At 41.6% G+C, this 25,779-nt stretch overlaps 1 protein-coding gene across 1 annotated transcript in view; it reads right to left on the reverse strand.

Annotated features, from left to right (window-relative positions):
- The window catches only part of LOC137425829 (protein dispatched homolog 3), a 348,370-nt gene that overhangs the window by 259,084 nt on the left and 63,507 nt on the right, over positions 1 to 25,779 (reverse strand). The window contains exons 2-3 of the mRNA XM_078775594.1: positions 14,121 to 14,260; positions 10,064 to 10,222 (exon numbers count right to left, since the gene is read on the reverse strand). Coding sequence (XP_078631720.1) covers positions 10,064 to 10,222; positions 14,121 to 14,260 — 299 coding nt within the window. The remainder of the gene's footprint in view (positions 1 to 10,063; positions 10,223 to 14,120; positions 14,261 to 25,779) is intronic.

Here is a 25,779-nt window from a genome sequence, read left to right on the forward strand (position 1 = left end):
GAAAATAATAAATAAATAAATAAAATGTAATGGGAATACGTTTTTATATCTGTGAACCCCAAACACAGAATCCCACAACTTTTTAGTTGGGGCTTAACTTTTGTGTGTGTATAATGGGGATACGTTTTTAAATCTGTGAACCCCAAACACAGAATCCCACAACTTTTTAGTTGGGGCTTAACTTTTGTGTGTGTATAATGGGGATACGTTTTTAAATCTGTGAACCCCAAACACAGAATCCCACAACTTTTTAGTTGGGGCTTAACTTTTGTGTGTGTATAATGGGGATACGTTTTTAAATCTGTGAACCCCAAACACAGAATCCCTCAACTTTCCAGTTGGGGCTTAACTTTTGTGTGTGTATAATGGGGATACGTTTTTAAATCTGTGAACCCCAAACACAGAATCCCACAACTTTTTAGTTGGGGCTTAACTTTTGTGTGTGTGTGTATGTGTGAGTGAGTCATAATAATATACAAACCCTAACCCAACCCCAACCCTAACCCAACCCCATCCCTAACCCAACCCCAACCCTAACCCAACCCCATCCCTAACCCAACCCCATCCCTAACCCAACCCCATCCCTAACCCAACCCCATCCCTAACCCAACCCCAACCCTAACCCTCACATTCAAAATCCCAACCCTAACCCAACCCCATCCCTAACCCAACCCCATCCCTAACCCAACCCATCCCTAACCCTCACATTCAAAATCCCAACCCTAACCCAATCCCATCCCTAACCCAACCCCAACCCTAACCCTCACATTCAAAATCCCAACCCTAACCCAACCCCATCCCTAACCCAACCCCATCCCTAACCCTCACATTCAAAATCCCACCCAAACCCTAACATAATCTTTCTTTTCTTCTTTTTTTAAATACGTATTTCTTTTTTTTCCTCTTCCTCCAATTCTGTCTTTCAAGGCTTTCAAGTTTGAAGAAGTAGAAATGGGAAGAAAGAATTTTCCAGCATTTTCTTCCTCGAACTTTCTTGATATTGCTTAAATCAAGCGTCATTAAATAAAGAACATTGTTCATTGCTTTAGAATCCAAAGAGTCTCCAAGAGGAACCCCACAGGTAGAGTCTCCAAAATAAAACCAACTTTCCAAGTTCCCAAGGTATAACCACATTCCTGTTGAGCCTCCAAGATAGGTATCACATTCCGAGTCATCAAAACAAAACCCCCATTCCGAGTCTCCAAAAATATAACCATCTTTCCAAGTCCCCAAGGTAAAACCACAATTTTCAGAAATATTGGGGGTTTCCGTGATAAGTCTCACATAGTATAACTGCGGACCATCAGGGAAAACTTCCCTTTCCCAATTTTTTAGGGTTTCTATGATGTGTCTCACATAGTATAACTGCGGACCATCAGGGAGAATTCCCATTTCACAATTTTTTAGGGTTTCTATGATGTGTCTCACATAGTATAACTGCGGACCATCAGGGAGAACTCTCCTTGCCCAATTTTTTAGGGTTTCTATGATGTGTCTCACATAGTATAACTGCGGACCATCAGGGAGAACTCTCCTTGCCCATTTTTTTAGGGTTTCTATGATGTGTCTCACATAGTATAACTGCGGACCATCAGGGAGAACTCTCCTTGCCCAATTTTTTAGGGTTTCTATGATGTGTCTCACATAGTATAACTGCGGACCATCAGGGAGAACTCTCCTTTCCCAATTTTCAGAAATTTGTGGGTCTCCAATGTATGACTTGTATTCTGGCTCATCAAGGTAGAACTTGTTCAGTGGGTTTTGTTTTGATAACTCACAACAAGTATCATCATGGTAAAACTCTTTTTCAGGATTTTGTGGATCTCCAAGGTATAACTCTTTGGCTGGGTCATCAAGGTAGAACTCGTTCTGGGGGTCTTGGTTGTTCAAAATGTCTTCAAACAAAAAAATAACTTCATCCCAAGTTGTGTTAAAAGCAGAATTTTCATTTCGTATCTCAGATACAATTTCCTGTGAAAGAAAATAACAATGTATTAATTTAATACAATATTTTTTATTTGTATAAATCAAGCTCTATGAATATTAAAATAAACTTTGTTAACTCTTACACGAGTCTCATCTTAAAAAAAAAAAAATTAAATAAATAAATAAATAAATAAACAAACTTACCTCCATTGATAAGAGGTTCGAGTCCAGTTCATCAATCTGAAGGTTGAGTTCTACACAGGTAGTAGGACTCCATGGAATAGCAAAGTTATCCCATTCCATTTCGGCATAGTAGTCCATTCTCAAGTGAAGCAGAAAGCGTGTTTGAAAAAGCCTGTGTGGTCGGTGCCTTTTATAAGGACTGGGTGTGTCTTCCTGTGGAAATTCCCTGGGCGTGTCTTAACTGGAAATGATGTGATGGAAATTCCCTGAAAATGATGTAATGTATTACCTGGAAATGATACAATGCTGAAGAGTTTATAAAGTGGGTGGGACTTAGCAAAAGTGGGAGGAGCTTAGCAAAAGTGGGCGGGGCTTAGTAAAAAGTGGGCGTGGCTTAACAAAAAGTGGGCGGGGCTTAGTAAAAAATTGGCGTGGTTTACCAAAAAGTGGGCGGAGCTTACCAAAAAATGGTATGTGGCACTGGAGGCGCTCAAGCAAGAACATTGAGGGAGGTTTACCATTTTATCTTAGCTCAGTTAAAATATCTTAATAAAGAACCAAACTCAAACATATTTTTTGTTAATATATTAGATGGTGAAGAGAGTTGTAGGAGAATTAAATTATTTCCCACGCATAAACAAATATTTGTAGGGTCGTTGTTTGAGTGGGTTATATTCACCAGATGATATTAAGAGTAAAAGGTTAAAAGGTCCATGAGGTCAGAAGGATCACAGGTTCACACAGAAGGACCATTGTTTAAGTGGTCTAATGAATAAGGATAACATGTCAAAAGGTTAGAAGGTTCGTAAAGAACAGGGTGAGAGAAATAGAGGTGTTTAGGGGCAATGAGGGAGGGAAAGAATTAATATGGAAGTGAATGGGTCAATGTTTGAGTGGGTCAAAGATTAATCTGCCAGATGATATGTAGAAGAAGGATGATAGGTCTATAAGAGAAAACAAATATTTGTAGTGTTTGAGTGGTCTAATGAACAACATTAAGGATAGGTACTACAGACAAAAGGTTCATAAAGATGAGGGTGGGAGAAATAGAGGTGTTTATGATTTTTGAAAAAGACAAGGGGGTAAATGACATTAGATAGGGATTTCCCATGTTAAACGGAGGTGTCCCAGAAGCAACATTATTACACTACTTATATATATTAGGAGGGGAGTGTCGTTGAAGCTGAAGGGAAAGGTGTATGCTGCATGTGTGAGAAGTGTTATGATTTATGGGAGCGAGACATGGGTCATGAATGTAGAGCAGCAACGAAGGCTGGAAAGGGTGGAAATGCGAATGGTTCGGTGGATGTGCGGAGTATCGTTGAGAGAGAGGAAGACAAATGATGAATTGCGAAAGATGATGGGAATAGAGCCTGTGATGGATGCTGTGAAGAGAAACAGTTTGAGATGGTTTGGTCATGTGTTGAGGAAGGATGAAAGTGCAAGGATGGTCGAAGAAGAAATGCGGGCAAGGGGGTTAACAAGGAGAGATGCAGAAAATATGGCAAAATGGAGAAGATCGTCATGGGGGCCGCAAGGCTAACCCCTGCTCTAGCAGGGAAAATGGCCTTAAAATGCACGTTGTTGTTGTTGTTGTTGTTGTGTATATATATATATGTATTTACCCCCCAGAAAAAGTTGTATTTGTATTTGTACCCCGAGTAAAGTATAAAAGCGTTTATAGCTGGAGTACCTGGTGTTGCTCAAGCGAAAAAGAAACATTAACGTATTTGAAATGAGGGCAAATATAAGGTAAAAGCAATTGTATCCAAATCATCATTTTACCTTGTGGTTGAATATATGCTGGTGAATGTGCCGTTCATCACGTTTCTGAGTTAAGTATGATGACGTTCAGGAAGAAGAAGAAGCCTTACTCCCAACTTCGTACACTTCTGGAATTGTTTGATTTTTTGTGTTCAAATGTTTGTGTTTTGTATTTATTTATGTGAATGTGTACTTGTATATAATTATAAGTGTCATTAATTAAAAAGGCTTCAGCACTATGGAGAGATTTTTTTTTAATCCAAAAAAACGAACGTAATTTTTTTTAATTTTTATTTTTTCCCCTAAAACACTCCCAGGCACTCACTGATGAACCTCTGGAAGTTTGACTAAGATCCGTTCAGCCATCTCTGAGAAAAATGGCGACACAGACAGACACACAGACACACAGACAGACCAACAGCTCGCTTATATAGTAGATTACAAGGGGAGTATGTCTATAAAGTATGTATGGTACAATTAGAATGCGACTACATCTATAAAGTATGCACGGTACAATTAAAGTGTGAGTATGTCTATAAAATACGTACTATAAAACCACACAAAACAAGTCCTTGCGAGGGACTGCAATTTCTGATTGCTCTTTCTCGTTCAAAGTTTTGTATTTAATCCACGATGAAGTTAAATCGAAGACTAAACGACGTCATGTAATTCCCCACAGCAGGAAGCAGAAGCACCGAGTAGTTCTGTCACGTGGCAACCCAATACTTTATTTGAAGCAATCGGCGGAAGAGCAAATCGGCATAAAAGGAAATTTATCGGCATATCGGCATAAAAGCCAATCGGATGAAGCAATCGGGCAAATATAGCAAAACGATTGATCCGATATCAAGGTAAACAGCCAAAGAAGAGACATTTTGCAATTGCATAGATGAGATGTCCTTCGAGGACCCGAAGCAAACATTGTCATTAATGGCAATCAAAATGCAGTACAGGAAATTCTGGCAGAAGCTCGAAGCTCAGCCTTTCCCCATGGCTCATTGTGTTGCATTCGGTCATGCGCAGAAATTACATGAGGATTTTGGTTTCACAATGCAACCGAACCCGCGATTTAGTTACTTCTGGACGTCCTCGATGAGTTTCCGTTAAACTCATTTCTCAATGCCCACTGCACTCTCAAATGTCTTGCCTTCCAATGCATTTTTTCTGTTCAATTCCTATTAGCTTAGCAGATGGACAAATTTCCTCTCTGCTTGCATTTTTTTTTGTTTGTTTACAAGATCGAGGCTCATGCAAGAGCTAACATTAACCACAAAAAAAACGGACACACAAAACATACAATAAAGGGAGCGGGAGACAAGATGGGGAGAGAGAGGGAAGCACAGAAGTACAACAGTAGAGAACAGGGACAACGGAAGATCTGTGGGAGGGAGGGAGAGGGCTTAGGGGGAGGAGGTGTGGGAATGAGGGGGTGGGTGGGAGAGGTATAAAACACATGGACACTGCGAGGACTTCAAGAAAAGAAGTCGGTATTTCAAAAAAAGTGGATCTGGGGGTGAATTAACGGGGGTAGAAAAGATCAAGGTTTTGGATGGGGGAAGATAAGAGATGGTGGTGAACCTGTTTTAAAGACCTGGAGGGAGGAGTGGGATTGAAGAGAGTGAGGGAGTTTATTCCAGAGGTAGGAGAAAAGAGGAATGAAAGAGTGAAGGTGAGCAGAGAGTCTTGATTTTGGCAGTTTAACCATAAGAGGGTTGCAGGCAGATCTTGTGCAACCTGTAGGAATATTTGGGTGAGAGAGCACAGACAGAACTGGGGGAGCAAGGCCAGAGAGGAGTCGGTAGAAGACGGAAAGACCACCAACCTGCCTGCGGTGAGCGAGTGAGAGGCCCTTAGAGTTAGCTTCATCGCGGGAGATTCCAATGATTCTGAACGCTTTGGTTTCAACAGCGTGAAGACGAGCTAGGTGTGAGGCAGGAGCACCAGCCCAGAGGGGAGAGCAGTATTCCATTGAGCTGCGGATGAAAGCCTTGTATGTGGTGGTGGCTTAACAGTTAAGGCCAACAGTTAAGATCTTAACAGTTACGATCTCACTTAGGATCTTAGGCTTCTGAGTTCAAACTCCAGCGGTGCCAAAATAACAATAAATGTGTCGACTCAGCCTGTCATCCTTTTGAGGTTGGCAAAATGGGTACCAGCTTGCTGGGGGTAAGAGATCAACAACAGTTAATCTGGGAATAGCAGTGGTGTGCCCACCTCCCAGTGAAAGATGTCAGTGAAAAAGGAGCATTTGGGACAACTCCTAATTTGGTTGACATATTATACTAATTATTACCCTCGCCAGAGGAGAGGGTATTGCATTTGAGTCCGTTTGTTTGTTTGTTTGTTTGTTTGTTGTCCGCACAGAATAAATTAGATTTTCTCTGCAACCGTTGGTTCGATTGACAGGAAATTTTCACCATAGGTGCAACTCCACCTCTAGAATTTCTAGTGATAATTATGACGTCATAGGTCACGTGATTCGGCCGCCATCTTGGAAAAATCGAAAAACTTTGCACCTCTATATCTCTGAAAGTGCTGAATAGAAAAAATTGAGACATGGCTGATTGTAAAGAACTCTCCATGGGGAATTAAAATATGTTAATGATGATGTCATAGGTGCCTCCATTATGACGTCATCATTCGACAAGTACAAAACCTCATCCAATCAAGATGAAATTTCTTGAGCATAATCTAGGAATAAATTAGTTTAGAAACCAAATAATGATGACGTCATCGGTCACGTGGTTCGGCCGCCATAGTTGTCCAAAATGGCCGATAAAAAAATGTACATTCCGGCAAGTCCTCGGTCTCTGACCGATTTTTCATTTGTTTGTCTGTTTGTCCGCACAGAATAAATATGATTTTCTTTGCAACCGTTGGTCCGATTGACAGGAAATTTTCACCATGTGTGCAATTCCACCTGTACAATTTTTTAATGATAATTACGACGTCATAGGTCACGTGGTTCAGCCGCCATCTTGGAAAAATCGAAAAGGTTTGCACCTCTATATCTCGGAAAGTGCTGAATATAAAAAATTGAGACATGGCTCATTTTAAAGAGCTCTCCATGGGGAATAAAATATGTTAATGATGTCATAGGTGGCTCCATTATGACGTCATAATTCGACAAGTACAAAACTTCATCCAATCAATATGAAATTTCTTGAGCGCCATGTCGGCATAAACTGGTGGAGAAAAAAAATATTAATGATGACGTCATCGGTCACGTGGTTCGGCCGCCATCTTGGAAAACCGAAAAACTTTGCACCTCTATATCTCCGAAAGTGCTGAATAGAAAAAATTGAGACATGGCTCATTGTAAAGAACTCTCCATGGGGAATAAAATATGTTAATGATGATGTCATAGGTGCCTCCATTATGATGTCATAATTCGACAAGTACAAAACTTCATCCGATGAAGATGAAATTTCTTGAGCATAATCTATGAATAAATGAGTTTAGTAAAAAAATAATGATGATGTCATCGGTCACGTGGTTCGGCCGCCATCTTTGTTTTAATACAAAAGCCTTAAAAAACACTGAAAATACATCCTGGTGAGGGTTTGCAATCTCTGATTGTTCTTTTTCTTGTTATACAATGGTTTTGGTGGGGGAACGTTTTTTGGCCCAAGTTATTCCCACCTTCCAGGAACTGGCTGGCTGTCTGAAGGTGCAGGAATTTGGTCAGGTTGCTGGCAATAACCTGCCTCTCTCTTTGCAAGAAAACACCATGGGATCTTTAATGTCTACAAATTCAAGCTAACAGGTAGATCCTTCAGTCTAACCAGGTTCAGATGGGCAACTGCATGTGAAGCACCAGGGTGACAATTTATCGCTCGGTTGAGATTCAACCTCAGACAAGACAGCTTATGAGATTAAATGTGCCTCCATACCTCTAGGCTACCTATACTATTATTTACAGACAAAAAATAAATATCCGATTGTGATGAATGAATGAATGATGATGATGATGATGATGATGATGATGATGATGATGATGATGACGACGACGATGAAGATGATGATGATGATGATGGTGATGATGGTGCGAGTCGTTATTTCCAACGACTCTCTTCCCCTCGTTGGTATGCCCACTAAGCATTGTGGGTTATGCGATGGCTGTATAGTCCAATGAGGGACCCACAGTGTCTACCGCAAACATCGCACTGGTCCTCGCAGAAATGGACATTGTCAGGTTTTCCTTTCTTGCCTCCGCTGTCTCTCGATAGCAAGTTTCCCACATTCGAAGTAGTCCCGACCTTTGCGGCAAATGTTACGCCCCATCTCACCTGTTTGTGGCCTGATATTCCCAGGTGACAACTGGGATGGCACAAGACTTGAATGTAGACTTAAGGATGTTCTTATAGCGCTTTCTTTGCCCACCACGTGAGCGTTTACCAAATTTAAGTTGCCCATAGAAAAGCACTCTTGGGATTCTATGGTCTTCCATGCGTACGAGGTGTCCTGACCAGCGAAGCTGGACTTACATCAGGAAATACTCAATTCCTTGGATACGACAGCGGTCTAGGATTCAATCCCATTGTCAATTTCCTTCAACAGTACAATATTTGCATTTTCAATTCCTATACAGTGGCATATACGACGCATTATTCAAACTAACCACACTGTGTTTGCCCATCCATGGTATTGTTTTTAATAAGAAAAATTAAAGTGGCCCATCTCACAGAATCGTCCTTCAAGACATGGTGGTAGGACAGCAACATCACATGATTCTTGTCTCAGATTTTGCCTTTTCCTCCCAATGTTTGCCGTTTGATTTCCCATGTATGTTGAATAATGCTGGGATGGCATCACAACGTGGTAGACTGGGATTTGGGTCACTTTATCCCAACGTGGTAGACAATTTTCTTGCCACATCCTCAACATCTATCTTGTGGCAATCGTGTTCAAAACGAGTGGAACACACTCCATTTTGTATCCAGAACTTTGTTATCGCATGATCCTTCTGAAAAAGTTACTGTTATTTGTTATCGCTTCTGAAAAATATGCATAATCAAATTAAGGCAGGTCAGTCTTTTTGGGACTGGCACTGGTAACATGTAACCCAGTGCTACCTGCCACAAGGTCGGGTTGTTGGCGACTAAACCGACACCCCTCACGGGCTTTGCTAGTGTGGAGGGTGACTGTGACTCCCTGCCAGGACCAAAATAACACCCGATAAAGGGTGGATGAGCTCCCTTCGGGGGCCAATGACCAATTAACAGATGGTGTCTCCTAAAAAAAAACACCCAATGGGGGAAGGAAAATTGGTTTTACCACCTGGCCTAGTTACCTCCTCCTGCCAAGTGGCTTGTTTCAGGACGAGATGAAGGTTTTGCCAGATTTACCTCTTCTTCTTGTCCTATGCAGCACTACACATGTAGTGGCTCTCAGCCTTGTTTTGGGCGACTTTCAATAAGAAATCAAATTATTATTACCGAGAATATTTGTTTCCCCATATTTGGCAAACCGTTGGGTAATTTTTGAACATGTCTTGCATCCACATGGCATAAAAGTCGCTCGATTCTTTGCTGCAAAAAATCCAAAACAGTTCCTATGTCATCTTCACGACCCGGAAAACTGAATTACTCTTCTCTCATTTGTGTTTTCTTTTAAGCTTCGTCTCTTTTTTTAAAGTTCAGTTTCTATGTTATTAGTCTCTTACCCGGAGGTAGTCTCCTACCTATGCTCTCAGTCTGTCTGCCGGCCTACCTGTGATTTTCTGCACTTTTTTCCATACTCTTCAACATATTCAACTGAAAAAAAAAAAAAAAGAAGCTTGGTACAAGCCTTTGACATGATAAGTTACAGAACAAGTTTGACTTTTGGGGCGTTTCACCAATTTTCACCGAGATATGGCCTTTTTGGACTTGGACAATATCACATCTTATACGTGGATCAATTTTCCAGACTTTTCTCCGTTACCCTTTAACATATTGAACTGAAACTTGGCAAGGGACATGTATTGAAAAGGAGTTCTCCATCTTGTTGTAGTTGCCTCCCCAAATGCTCCCTCTTGCATACACTTCTTTATATCCCAGTTTCAAACAGCACTGGGTAAGAAATCAACTCATCTTTGTGTGCAGTTGATTTCAAGGAAACGAGGCGTGGGGAAGGAGGGGTGATGGGGGAGTGGGTGTGAGAGAAAATGTGTAGACAGATGGGGAATGAGAGTCTAACTGCATCATACCTAAGACCTTGCCCTTGGCTTTAATGGCAGGAATCACCACCCAGCAAGTGAGAGCAGACTGCAACCATGAGAGCCCACTAAGCCAGGCCACAAAGCCTCTGGCCTTGTCCTCATCAACTGAGTCCAGCAGACAAACGTCGCCATCGGTACTTCCATTTCCTGAAAGAAAGACGAAATCGAAATAATTGGTATGAAAGAATTACAGACAAGGAGAAACAAATACTCGAAGGGCAGATACATTTGGAAATGGGTGGAATGAAGCAGAATATCCGACTAAAAACAATGACTGAAAAGTATTTTCCAAAGTCGAGATTTCTAGACTCGGGTGCGTAATATCCATAAATTGCAAGTCTTTCGAAAGGATGGACAAGGAAGTGTGATGCATGAGGTGGTCATTTGGCCCATCTTGCCTGCACATTGTGCTAAATATTTTTTGAAATGTTGGCTTGTTTGGAATTCCCTCCCACCTGAGCGCAGATCTCACGATGCTGGGATTGCACGTACAAAGAGCATATAGTGTGTTGTTTGGTCAATTGTCCACGAATACAAAAGTCATTCAGGTAGAATTGCATCGATTTTCCTAACGTTTGTCTAATGTTTAATGTCTAATCATCTCATGTCTTTCATGCAATTTGAAAAGCTGCTTCATGATCCTTTGTCGATCACTATATAAAAACTCATTAATTGATCAAATAAAAGGTTTTGACAAAAATCAATTGTGTTCACCTTGGCTGATGAATTACAACAATTACATTTAGCCATTTCCATCTGTAGTTTTAATTGCAGTGAAACTGTTGGTTCCTTAATAAGGAATGCTCTCCCTCCCATTATCTCACCAGATGGAAAGATCCATTTGGAAATACAGTTTTCACAAAAATGAATTTACTGAATCTGCTTCTTTGTTCATCAGACCCTTAACAACAAGCTTTGGTATGAAACATGATATCAAAGAAAGAAGAAAAGGAAAACACACGTGAATAATATGCACGATGAAAAGTAATCAGAATATAAACTATAAAGCATCTGAAAATGCAAAGCCCATCCGCGTCCGTTTGTATTCAAAAGTCTTCTTGTTCTTGCATATGCTGAAAAAACTAAAACAGTTTGAAAAAATTCACAAAATGAAAATTGATGATTTTATGCAGCCTTGACCTTTGACCTTTAGATCTAAAAAAAATATCTGCTCCTAGCTTTTGATTGGTAAACCAATTCTGTGACCAAATATGCAATAAAAAAAAAATCAGGGCAATTGGATGAAAATTGAGGATTTTATGCAGCCTTGACCTTTGACCTTTAGATCTAAAAAAAATCTGCTCCTAGCTTTTGATTGGTGAACCAATTCTGTGACCGAATATGCAATTTTTTTAAAAATTCAGGGCAATTGGATGAAAATTGAGGATTTTATGCAGCCTTGACCTTTGACCTTTAGATCTAAAAAAAATCTGCTCCTAGCTTTTGATTGGTGAACCAATTCTGTGACCAAATATGCAATAAAAAAAAAAATTCAGGGCAATTGGATGAAAATTGAGGATTTTATGCAGCCTTGACCTTTGACCTTTAGATCTAAAAAAAAATCTGCTCCTAGCTTTTGATTGGTGAACCAATTATGTGACCGAATATGCAATTTCAAAAAAAATTCAGGGCAATTCGATGAAAATTGAGGATTTTATGCAGCCTTGACCTTTGACCTTTAGATCTAAAAAAAATCGACTCCTACCTTTTGATTAGTCAACCAACTCAGTGACCCAATATGCAAATTCTTAACATTTAAGGTCAATCAGAGGAAAATTTTCAATTTTATGTAACACTGACCTTTGACCTTTTGACCAAATTATTAATTTGCCTTCCCCATATTCTCATAATAAAGCTTTGTTGAAAATTTGATGACAAAACTCAAATGGTAAATTGAAATATCAGGTCAATCGGATAAAAATTGATGACCTTATATGACGCTGTCCTTTGACCTTTTGACCAAATTATTAATTTGCCTTCTCCGTATTATCATAATAAAGGTTTGGTGAAAATGTGTAGTAAAAAGGTTACGGCCCAGACACACACACCACACACACACACACACACACACACACACACACACACACACACACACACACACACACACACACACACACACACACACACACACACACACACACACACACGTGATTGCAAAACGCCGTCTCTTGCACAGAACGGTACTCCGTAGAGTGCATACCTCCACCAGGTTGAACAGTTTATGTTTTGTATCCACTGATAGGCCGGATCTGGATGTGGACCTGAACAAAAATCGAATCGCTTCTTCTTGTCACCTACCCAACTCATCCACCTAGATTTGCCTTAATCCGTCCACAACTTCTTGAAATATCATGCAATATATGATCGTTTTTGAGCGATATGATCACTCAATGGTGAAGAATCACTTAGAAAATTAAAAAATTTCGGATCCGGATACGAATCTTCACAAAAATTGACTCAGTTTTTCCTTGTCACACCCCCTACCATCAGGTTTCATCCGAATCCAGCCACAAGAATTTGAGATATTGCGCAAAATATTGTTTTTTGCTCCATCTCTCCATGGTGAAGAATCACTTTAAAATTCTCAGATCCGTATCCAGATTTGAATCTTCACCAAAACTGAATCAACTATCCCTTGTCACACACCCAACGTCTCCACCAAAATTCGTCCGAATCCGTCCCCAACTTCTTGAGATATCCTGTTCACAAAGAAACCAACAGACAGACAAACAGACAGACAGAAGTGCGGGGGGCAGAGGTATTAATAACAAATAACGAACTTAAAATTAATCACAATAAGAACAACGTATCAAGACGATTTCTGCTTCCTGCAGCAAACAAAGTGCCAAATTTTGATTGGTCTCGTCGGTGGTTTGTCTCTCCATCGGTGATTTTATGGAAACTTATGTTCTGGTCCGTTCTGTGTCCTAGTTCGTCCATGAGCCTCCACTTCATATACAAAAACGCCCCAGAACAATCAAGATAACCCACATGTATACAACAGATTTAGCAAGTCAAATACCCAAATCTTCCAAGTCCTAAGTCAGATTAAGGAAGAAATGGATTTCATACTCACATTGAATTTTTTTTTTGAATTTTTTTTTTTTGAATTTATTTATTTTTATTTTTTTTGATTTTTTTTTTTGATTTTTTGAATTTTTTTTCGATTTTTTTTTTCGATTTTTTTTTTCATTTTTTTTCATTTTTCATTTTTTTTTCATTTTTTTTTTTTTTTCATTTTTCATTTTCATGAAATTTCATGAAATGAATGAATTGAATTTGAATTTTTTGAATTTTGAATTTGAATTTTGAAAAAAATGTTGAATTTGATTTTTTGAAATTTTGAAAATTTGAATTTTGAATTTTTGAATTTTTTGAATTTGAAATTTTTGAATTTGAATGCAAATTTGAAATTTTGAATTTGAAAAATTTGAATTTTTGAATTTTGAATTTTTGAAGAAATGAATTGGATATTTTTTTATTTTTATTTTTTTATTGCATTTCAAGCATTGCTATTTAACCCATAGAACTTTGAATAGCAAGATACCGCACACTTGTGTGAACCCCAATCTTTCAGATGATATCCCTTCATTATCCCCATTATATTATCACTTCGTGATGCGAATGCAAAACCTTTTTTTACTGTTGGAAAATAATTCAAAGACGACATCTCGGCTTTGAAATCATACATCGGTGACTCTAAACGTGGGAAGGAAACTCCATCTAGACATTAAGCTGCTAGTGTGGGTTCAACTTCTGACGGTAGGCAAACGTTACTAATAACCAGGATTCCAGCACATCGCGAAGCATGCATGCCATCCTATGGATAGAGATGGAAAAATGGAAAACCCACCGTCTAGTGCGCATTTAGGGGTTAGTTGTGTAATTATTATTGCCATCAGAAGGTGAGATTGCTGAAATGGAGATGTGGCACAGGCACGATGGGCCAAACGGAAATTGATGTGATCCCAATTACCTTGTGCTCTTTCGTCGTCGAAAGAAGCCAAACACATTGGAGCCCCCTCGACAACCTCCACTCACCTACCGCATTCTTCCTCACCATCTTCCTCCATTGAGGCAGAAAGCAGCGGAATGTCATCATCAAGGTAACCGCCAGAGTCGAGTGGGAAAGAGGTTTCGGAAGTGTTGCGTGGGTTCGTCTCGATCCTAATCGTTGGTCGGCAACTGGACAAAAGTGGTGGTGGGGGAAGGAACAACAGAAAGAATGCAAGTGCTAAATATGGAGAGAACAACAAAGTGTAGATGTTGACGATTGCGACAATGATCACGTATTTGTGTTTATTAGGGCAATTAACATCATGACTGTTATTGTTGTGCAATTATGGCATCGTAAAGAAAAAACAATTTGACAGCTTTATGTAAATTGTGCAAATTCCTATTAAGTTGATCAGTATCATTATCCCTTGTGAAGTCCCATCCAATCTGCATAAAAACGACTAAATAAATAAATAATAGCTTCTGCGGTTCTCACATTCAAGAAAAAAATTCGAGGTCCACAGAGCAGGAAATCCAAAAGGCTCAATCAACTCGAGGTCTTGTCAAAAAGGGCAGAGGCCCATACATTTCGGTCACAGAGTACGTCACGTTTCGGTCACAAGCTGTACGTGCTGTTACATATTTATGGGAATGTATGTGAATTCCTATTCAGGTCTTTGCTTATCAATGTGTAGTCGATTAAGGGTTGTTGTGGTTGGAGGGTCAGGAGCCCTTCTGGAAAAAGAGACCGGAAACGGAAGAGAAAAGACACGAGGTCGGAAGAAGCGACGAGGATTCTTCTTCCTCGCCCCGCTCCGACGAAAGGTGGGATCGACCTTGCGCCGCGTGGAAATGCGGCGTTCCCAAGCCCGTCTGGCGAGAGGAGTTACCGGGACGTGTACCTACCCGGTGGAGACGGCAAGTTGCCGTGGGGCCGTGCACCGACCCCGCGTCTGGCACCGTTCGCGGCACCGTCTACAAAGACGCGTACGGGTCGCACGTTGGGGCCTAACACGCGTTGCAAGCGGCGTGGGGCTTTTGCTTGCTTTACCGTACCCGCTTCGCGTGGCCACGAGGGGGCTGCAGCCGTGGTTCCTGGTACGATACCTGCCCGGTGGAAACACGTCCACCCGGGGTTCGTTCAACCGCCCGAGTGCGGCGACGCCGACCAGCATCTTGGTCAGGAGGGGCCCAGAGACATTGTGAGGGACAGAGACCAAAAGGGGGTCGTGAGTACAAAAGGGGACACACATATATAAGATGGCCATCTTAATCATCTAGGGAATTGATTGTGGATTGTGAATTGTTGATGGTTGTTTGTTGTTGATTGCTCGGGGAAAATATCCTTGATGGTAGCATTGAAATTGTATGGTATCATTACCCTTGAAATATATCATTGAAACTCAGTTTTCTCTTGGGGGGAATTCATATGGATTGCGTGGCGAAAGCGCATATGTGATAGAACTTTCTGGCGAAGTTCCTCTCACGGTCCGGGGGTCACCGAGACTAGGTAGTCACCGAGGGGACCACGTAACAGTGCTCACATCTCAAAAGACGAGACCCAAGTGACAATTGCAATGGTTGCATGCACCAGTCTTGTGGCTCAGTAGCTCCATCCTCCCCAAGGGCACTTAAGACCAGAGTCACACCAAGGCCGAAACATCAAACTTTCTGAGCTTTGTTTGTCTCGTTTTTTAATTGTCTTTGGTTTTTTGCACCAATTTCAAGTTCAATTATTCGACCAACAAAGCATCCATTCAGCCGTGCGGATTTATTCTTGGGTCCGCGAGAAATCACTTTTTGAGTGGGGGGGGGGGGGGGGGGGGGGGAGGGAAGTAAATAAAAAAGATTGAAAGAACAGAAAACAAAGTGTGTGTGCGGTTCATTTTCATCATGACTTTTACAAAAGGCTCCACATAGCACTGCGATCTTGACAAGCAGGGAGATTGTGTGCTTAATGCGCTGCAATTTCATAATGAGACTTAATCAGAACAAAGGAAGAGTCATCACAGGATAAAAATGAGAAAGCGTCTCTGGGTTTTAAAGCTGCTTCATCGAGTATGCATAAACCACTTCCACTGAAATAAATCCTAACAAGTCAGGAGACGACGATGGTTCACGAGTGAGCAGTATTATCTGTTATGACTTTATGAGACTAGTTAGCTACACAATACCGAAAATTCGGTTCGATTCCGACAACTTTGAAAGTTTGACCTTTGTGACCTTGAAATGTCAAAACGAAGGTTACTGACCTTGAAATGAGATAGAAAATAATGTATAATCAGTTATGAGGGTAGTTAGCTACACAATACCGAAAATTCAGTTCGATTCCGACAACTTTGAAAATTTGACCTTTGTGACCTTCAAAGGTCAAAGGTCGAAGATTCTGAAATTTGTTGGAAAACTTGTATTTCATGATGTATGTGATAATATAAGATCATGTACGACATTTCACCCTATAAGTAAGCGAACAATGTAATAAAACCATCAAAAATCGGCTTTTCTAAATTTCATGACCTTGTGACCTTGACCTTGGGGCGAAAATGAAAAATCGAGCTCCGTGGGGCTAGACACATGACATTGGCCTAACCAAATATCGAAACACCTGTCAGATTCCACCAACTCCCTCGGAGAAGATGTAGCTTGAACTCGATTACCCCCTAAAAAGACATCTTTTTCGGGCGTCGCTCCGCCCACAATGGGCGCAATACGCCCACTCCAGGCCGGACACGACTAGATCATGATATCAACCTCCCACCCAAGTTTCATCAAGATCGGATGTTATCATCGGGTAGTTATGCTGCGGACAGACAGACAGACAGACACACACCCATGACGAATATAGTGGTCACTCTGTTTGATAACTCGTGAACCAATTGGGAAAACTCGACTCGTTGGCGTTATGGTTGAAGGGATAACCTGACCTAAACATGGATGAACAAAGCTGGGAAGGAAATGGCAAACCACCCAGTACAATCCTTGCCAAGAAACTGCTTCAGCAGCACCCATGCTCTCTGAAGAATCTGGTACATCAAAAAATTAAAAATTTGGGAAATTTCTACAAACAATCGTGTGCGGCCATGTAAGGTGTTTCCCGGGAGGGCGCTGGCTGCATATAACCTGAGGAAATTGAGCGTCGACATATTATGCAAGCAAAAATGATGGAACTGTTGACCTCCTGTCATCATCTCCTCCATAATAATAATAATAATAATAATAATAATAATAATAATAATAATAATCATCATCATCATAATCATCCTCCTCACAATCAAATCTCACACTCCCACTATATCTCTCCGAAAAGACCTGGCCAACCCTCCCATCTACCTTCTGAACATTCCTCTCCAAGAAGTTCTGTCATTCAAGCTTTTGGGTCTCACTATCTGCCATGATCTTTCCTGGGAAAACCACATTTCCAATCTGGCCTCCAAAGCCAGTCACAGTGTGGACATTCTCCGTCGTGCGAAGTCCTTTCTGGGCACACCTGAGCTCCTCACCACATACAAGGCTTTCATCCGCAGCTCAATGGAAGACTGCTCATCCCTCTGGGCTGGTGCTCCTGCCTCACACCTAGCTCGTCTTCACGCTGCAGAAACCAAAGCTTTCAGAATCATTGGAATCTCCCGCGATGAAGCTGATTGTGAGGGCCTTTCACTTACTCACCGCAGGCAGGTTGGTGGTCTTTCTGTCTTCTACCGTCTCAGCTCTGGCTTAGCCTTCCCCTCCCCACCCCCCCCCCCCCCCCGGCCTTGTCTGTGCTCTGTCCCCCAAATATTCCTGCAGGACGCACAAGATCTGCCAGCAACCCTCTTTGGTGAAGCTGCCAAATTCAAGACTCTCTGCTCACCTTCACTCCTTCATTCCTCTTTTCTCCCACCTCTGGAACAAACTCCCCCACTCTCTTCAATCCCATTCCTCCCTCCAGGTCTTTAAAACAGCTGTTCACCACCATCTCTTATCTTCCCCCATCCAAAAGCTTGATCTTTTCTACCCCTGTTAATACACCCCAAATTCACCTCTTTCAATCTCTGACTTCATTCCTGAAATTCCTGGTAGTATTCATTTGTTTTATACCATGTTCCACCACCCAACCCTTCCAACCCCCCCCCCCCCCCCCCCCCCCCCAGCCCTCTCCCTTTCCCTTCCACATATCTCCTTGTTCTCTACTGTTGTTGTGTTTCTCCCTCTATCCGCCTCTTGTCTGCCGCTCCCTTTATTATATGTTTTATGTGTCTGTTATGTCTTTGTGTTTAATGTGTTAGCTTTTACATGAGCCTCGACTTTGTATCCCCAAAAAAAATATCCAAACTCCTTTCTTCTTTTCCAATCCATTATTTCTCCTTAACTCCAATTCCCTCCTAATGTCCTCTCCCTTTTCTTATGCCCTCAATCTCAAACATTATATTCCCATGTTCTCCCTTATATCAAACATATTTCACGGCCCTTGTATTTCTCTGTTATTTCTCTCATCACCCACACTCATCCATATATATAGATCGCCCCAAAAAAGCAAAACTGCAAGATCAAAGCCAACAGTAAGTGTTCACAGTCCTTCCTTAAAGAAGCCTTATTATGAGCGAGTAAAGTTAGGCAAGAAGAGTAAACAGTTCCACAGAGAAATGCAAATTAGGAAGGACAAAAAAAGCAATAATGCAGATTAGGGAAGACTCTGGATTAGGGAAGAGTAAAAAATATATAAAAAATAAAAAATAAAGTTTTAAAGCATTATACGTATCAAACGATACATTTTATGAAACGGGGAAACCGAATACACACTTTGGTGGTTTTAAAATGACAGAATATGCCTTTATTAGAAAAAAAAAAGAACCTTGAAGACGACGTTGCTAATAAAATACACCGCTCTAACGCATAACCACGAGTTTAAACTACATTTACAACAAATATGAAAACTATTTTCATATCACAATGTTAAATATAGAATATATAGAAGATAATGTTTTAAAAAATGAGCCCTATCTTCCAATAGTAAACAATCCTTCAAAAAATCCGTGGATCCGGAATAATATCCTGAGCTTCACCAAAAACTAGTCAATTCTTCCTTATCCCAAGGGCAATCATCCCACCAACTTTCATCCAAATCCGTTCAGAACTTTTCCAGATATCTTGTTCACAAACACACGAACACACACACGCACACACGAACACGATCGAATGCATTACTCCCCGGCGGGAGTAAATATCTTAAAAGAGATTAATAGTTGAGCACAAGTTTGGAAGAAATCGACATATTTTAGGTAAAATGTGAATCGACACCAGTACAAACAAACACTAAACAAAATCAAAAACAGGCCAAAAGCATGCAAAAGACGATGAGTATGGGAGGACAAATACGCAGGAGGAGGAAAAGGGAAGTAGAAATGAGAGAATGCAACAAAGGACCATATACATCATTGACGACCATGACACACATGGCAGTGGAAGATTAAGGTCCAGGAATGTGATTTTCTCAGCGAGCCGAAGATTGGTCAGAAGAACACAAAGCGGACACAGTGAAGTGTGAAGGCTTCCTAAAGGGTTGACATTAGAAGTCAACCAGAATAAGAGCACAAAGTGGCCAGTTGACTCCAGCATGACCCCTTCCGGAAGACGAGGCCGATGGAGATTAACGCCAGCGAGCAGCAAACCCATTCGACACACCGAATGAAACCAGAAACAAACCAGAAATTTCACATCAGGAAGAGCTATCAACTCCATAATGATTGTTCATGTGTGTGCAGAAGTATTATATCACCGACATTGTGGCATCGATGCAGATGGAAGGGCTAAGCAATGGTTGAAGACTGCGCATGCGATACTTGAGGAAGGATTGCAATATATGAATTTTTTTTTTTTCTTTAGTGAGAGAAAAATTTGTATTCGCACCGCAATACCATTACAACATACGCTGATGACACCACATCCAGGGAAATTAAGTTGGGGACGCAAGAGCACCCGGCATAAAGCAGAGAGCTGCGCTATGCTCCGTGGCACTTCGTGGCACCAAGAGCCAAGTGGTGCCAGGGCATGACTTAACCCCCCAAAACACATCCAGATGGCACAAGCTTCGACAGAACAGTCATGGAATAGATTTATCCAACAAGCTCCAGTGAACGACTTCCGTCAAAGACTGATCATAAAAGGTCATCAAATGATTTGCATTTTTTTTCTGAAAAGAGATAAGAACAGGAGATTATTTCTGGGTTGACCATCACTTTGCGGATCGTAGATTAGGTTCCTGATACCCAGCAGAGGAGGAAGGAGACAGAACCTGCCTCTCAAATTGATACCGTACCGTACTGTGTGGGCGTAGAATGATGTAAAATACCTTTAGTGTCGACGAACAAATAATACAACTGGCAGGTTAACAAAATACCGAGTGGTTATTTAGTTATTTAGATCCGTCAAGTTGAGGGCGACTTCTGGTGACATTAAAAAAAAAATTTGTTTGTTTTTGTATACAAGATCGAGGCACGTGAAAGAGCTAACATCAATCACAAAAAAAATAAAACGGACACGATGGTGGGTGGTGGTGGAACAAACAAACGGATGGTGGGGAATGGGGACACACAAAACATACAATAAAGGGAGTGGGAGACAAGATGGGGAGAGAGAGGGAAGCACACAGGTACAACAGCAGAGAACAGGGACAATGGGAGATCTGTGGGAGGGAGAGGGCTTGGGGGGAGGAGGCATGGGAAGGGGGGGGGGGAAGGTATAAAACACATGGACACTCCCACAACTTCCAGGAAAGAAGTGTTGGTATTTCAAAAAAAGTGGATCTGGGGGTGAATTAACGGGGATAGAAAAGATCAAGGTCTTGGATGGGGGAAGATAAGAGATGGTGGTGAACAGCTGTTTTAAAGACCTGGAGGGAGGAGTGGGATTGAAGAGAGTGAGGGAGTTTGTTCCAGAGGCGGGAGAAAAGAGGAATGAAGGAGTGAAGGTGAGCAAAGAGCCTAGATTTTGGCAGTTTAACCATAAGAGGGTTGCAGGCAGATCTTGTGCGACCTGTAGGAATATTTGGGGGACAGAGCCCAGATAGAGCTGGGGGAGCTAGGCCGGAGAGGAGTCGGCAGAAGACGGAAAGACCACCAACCTGCCTGCGGTGAGTGAGTGAAAGGCCCTTGGAGTTAGCTTCATCGCGGGAGATTCCAATGATTCTGAAAGCTTTGGTTTCAACAGCGTGAAGACGATCTCTCCAAAATGATCAAAATTTTCAAAATTTTTAAAAAAAAAATTAAAAATTTCCAAAAAAAAAAGTAAAAACAAAAACAAAAAAAAAACCATCAAAATGATCATGATCAAATCTCTCCAAACATCCCCATCCTGAACCACTTCCTGAAGGTCTGGCAGCGACAGCTTGGTGGAAGCCTTTACCCCCATTCATCCAGCACATACAAGGTCTGCCTCTTCATCTTCTTCCCTCGACCATTCCCAGCACGGGTGATTCCGCCAGACTTTCGTTTCCCACACGCCTGATATGTCCAAAGTATGACAGTTCATGTTTTAGGACAATGTACACAATCTAATGCACACGGTGAGCTGATTTCTTCAAGCACTGATTTGTTTCAAGCACCGATTTGGAAGTCCCCTTTCCTCGTGATGAGTGGACCGATGCTGAGTGTCAAATATGTGGAGGGCAGAACAATATGGAAAGGATGTGATGCTTCCATGAACTACAGGAAGCTTCTATGAACCCATTTGAGGTTCAGTGATCTCCATGCAATACCTGTCATCATAGAATAAATTGACGAAGCATCGCTCCCAAAAAATCTCCTACGATTTCTCATGAAATCGATAGAAACATGACAATAATCTCATCAAATTTCAAGAGAATTGTTGTGGTTTATCTTGATGTCTTCTCTTCTCCACAAGCTTCCAGTAAGATCGGATCAAAGAACAGCCGAGTTCACCACTTTCTTCTGCTTTTTAATTGTTTTAATCCGTGTGTTGGACGATAAACCATAGGGGAAGTGGCTCTGATTAGTCAATAATGACAGTGTGATAAATGAACTGTGTGCTTTGGGAAAGAGTATTTAACATCTTGTGAACACAATCCCATAAGGGGGTTTAAAGTCTTGCCTGCACGAATGAATTTGGGTTCAATGGTCTTTTTGTCTGTGAAAATCCTCTTCTTCACCCGCAAGTACATTTCTAACAATATGATGGGAACGTTATATCTTCTTTCATGATGCTCCCTGCCGAAAAGTTTGCAAAAGATTGTTATTCTACAAATGATTGTTAATAAATAAATAAATACTCACTCCCACCGCCCCCACCCCCTCCCCGTGCCTCCTCCACCCAAGCCCTCTCCCTCCCACAGATCTCCCGATGTCCCTGCTCTCAAATGTTGTACTTGTGTGCTTCCCTCTCTCTCTCTCCCCATCTTGTCTCCTGCTCCCTTTATTGTATGTTTTGTGGGTCCATTTTGTTTTATATTTTTGTGATTGATGTTAGCTCTTACACGAGCCTCGATCTTGTATACAAAAAATATATATACGTATATATATTTTTACTATAATTCACCAAATGTCTGTCTGTCTGTCCGTTCCCGGGTACCGCAAAAACGGCTGAACCGATCGCAACGAAATTTTGGGTGGGTAATCCTGGGACCCCCTGGAGTAAAATAGGCGATATTGTTTTTCCATTTTTTTCCCAATTTTTCCAATTTCCAATTTTTCAGTTTTCCCAAACACGATGGAATAATATTTACCGATATGAACAGTGATGTGGCTTTTATTGAAATTGTACAAATACTGTTTAGATTTTGATGACTTGCGTGTGATATGATTTAACGGATGTTTATATAAATCGTTTAAAATTAAAAAAAGCCTTCAAGTTCTGATATTTTGCCTTTTCATTTGGGCCTCCCAATTGAAGCCCCGCCCATAGGGCTAGTAATAATAAAGCAATCTCTTTCTATCGGAAATGATATCATACAGACACAGACGATGCCGCAATGTGTTCAATCGTCGGTGAAAGCACCAACATTTTATCCAGCAAGGAAAGGAGGCCTTTGCAAACATCTGCAACCAACAACAATCATCTGCAACTGCAAGAGGGTTTGCTTAACAATTAAGACGTCTCCCTTGCCGTCTCCCTTAGACTTAGACTTAGAGCCGTCTCCCTTAGAGCCGTCTCCCTTAGACTTAGAGCCGTCTCCCTTGACATTTCACGTGCCTTCGATACGGTCTGGCACCCTGCTCTGCTCACCAAACTCTCCTCCTTTGGTATCCATGGAAATCTCCACGCATGGCTGGCGGACTTCCTCTCTGGTCGTAGTCAACGTGTGGCCCTGAATGGGTTTCTCTCATCTCCTCTACCTGTTCAGGCTGGAGTTTCCCAAGGTAGTGTTCTGGGCCCTGTGCTTTTTCTGGTCTTCATCAATGATCTCTCTGACTCTCTTGAAAATCATCTCTATCTCTTTGCTGACGACTCTACTCTCTGTCGCTCCATTCCTCATCCCTCAGATCGGCAGTCTGCAGCCTCCTCACTCTCTGCAGACCTGGACAAAATCACAGACTGGGCAAACAAATGGAACATGTCTTTCAATCCTGATAAATCTCACACTCTTACGATGTCTCTCCGAAAAGACCGACTGGAAAACCCTCCCATCCACTTTCTGAATAATCCTCTCCAAGAAGTTCTGTCACTCAAGCTTTTGGGTCTCACTATTTGCCATGATCTTTCCTGGGAAAACCACATTTCAAATCTGGCCTCCAAAGCCAGTCGCCGACTGGGTTGGGCGAAGTCCTTCCTTGGCACACCTGAGCTCCTCACCACATACAAGGCTTTCATCCGCAGCTCTATGGATTACTGCTCTCCCCTCTGGTCTGGTGCTCCTGCCTCAAACCTAGCCCGTCTTCACGCTGTTGAAACCAAAGCGTTCAGAATCATTGGAATCTCCCGCGATGAAGCTAACTCCAAGGGCCTTTCACTCACTCACCGCAGGCAGGTTGGTGGTCTTTCCGTCTTCTACCGACTCCTCTCTGGCCTTGCCCCCCCAGCCCTCTCTGGGCTCTGTCCCCCAAATATTCCTACAGGTCGCACAAGATCTGCCTGCAACCCTCTTATGGTTAAACTGCCAAAATCAAGACTTTCTGCTCACCTTCACTCCTTCATTCCTCTTTTCTCCCGCCTCTGGAACAAACTCCCTCACTCTCTTCAATCCCACTCCACCCTCCAGGTCTTTAAAACAGCTGTTCACCACCATCTCTTATCCTCCTCCATCCAAAACCTTGATCTTTTCTACCCCCGCTAATTTCGGTCCCCTTGTGTTTTATACTTCTCCCACCCCCCCCCCCCCCCTTCCCACGCCTCCTGCCCCCAAGCCCTCTCCCTCCCACACTTCTCCCTGCTCTCAAATGTTGTGGTTGTGTGCTTCCCCTTCTCTCCCCATCTTGTCTTCCGCTCCCTCTTTTTGTATATTTTGTTTGTCTGGTTGATTTGTTTGTGAAATAAATGTTAGCTCTTTCACGAGCCTCGATTCAGCATACAAAAAAAAAACAAAAAAAAACTGACATTTTAAACATGAAGACCAACATTTTGTCCCACAATATATTATCCAGTTTTTATCCATCTGGTCTATCATTGTTAGTATGTGCATCTCCCTTTTACTTCCATTTTCAATTCTTCCCATATTATTTAACCCAAAATTGATAAACACACACCCTCATACACCAGATGAACAATGCCAATTGTCCAAAAACCCACATGATCATCTTGTGACTTCCATGTGATTTTTCAAATTTATTTTTGTATACAAGGTCGAGGCTCGTGTAAGAGCTAACATTGATCACAAAAAAGACAAACTGACACATAAAACATATGATAAAGGGAGCGGGAGAACAAGATGGAGAGCAGGGACATCGGGAGATCTGTGGGAGGGAGAGGGGTTTGGGGGGACGAGGCATGGGAAGGGGGAGGTGGGAGAGTTAAAAAAAAAAAAACACATGGACACTGCTAGGACTTCCAGGAAAGAAGTCGGGATTTCAAAAAAGTGGATCTGGGGTGAATTAATGGGGGTAAAAAAGATCAAGACCTGGAGGGAGGAGTGGAATTGAAGAGAGTGAGGGAGTTCGTTCCAGATGTGATAATCATGTTATCATTAAATTCATGTGACTTCCATGGCGTTCCCCACCAATTGGTAAATCAATTGTTCCAAAAATTGTCTTTTTGTTAAATTTTGGCCTCAACCCGTCACTGAGCAAAAGAGAAGATACGATAACAACGAAGGCGGAACTCCCAAAACCTCAGCTTCCTCTCGTTTCCCACAGCAGTGAGCATACCTCAATCAATTTCCTGTTGATTTAATCCTTTGTCATATAGTTGATACATGCTTTCCATCCTTCATTTTTGGATGAAGTGGGAGTGAAATGTAGGAGTGAAAAGTCAATGCAATTAGTGTTAGTGCTCAAGTACTTGTTCGTTTGAAGGTTGGCATGCTTGGAAGTTTAACACTTACATTATGTGGAATATTAATTACAACTGTGGAGAATATTTCAAAGTTTCGTAAAAATATTAGAGTGGATAGCTTGTTGCTAATACGCAACTTTCAAAATGACATAATCCACCTCAGAATGCTCAGTGCGCATGCCCAGAAATGCCCAGATACAGCGGTATTCTGGGCATCATAAAGCATATTGTGGGTGAGAGATCAGGATTGTTACCTAAAATGGCTTGCAGAGAACAATTGGAAAAGGACC

The sequence above is a fragment of the Myxine glutinosa genome, chromosome 4 (assembly GCF_964187855.1).
Source record: "Myxine glutinosa chromosome 4, kmMyxGlut1.1, whole genome shotgun sequence".
NCBI classification, from domain to species: Eukaryota; Metazoa; Chordata; class Myxini; order Myxiniformes; family Myxinidae; genus Myxine; species Myxine glutinosa.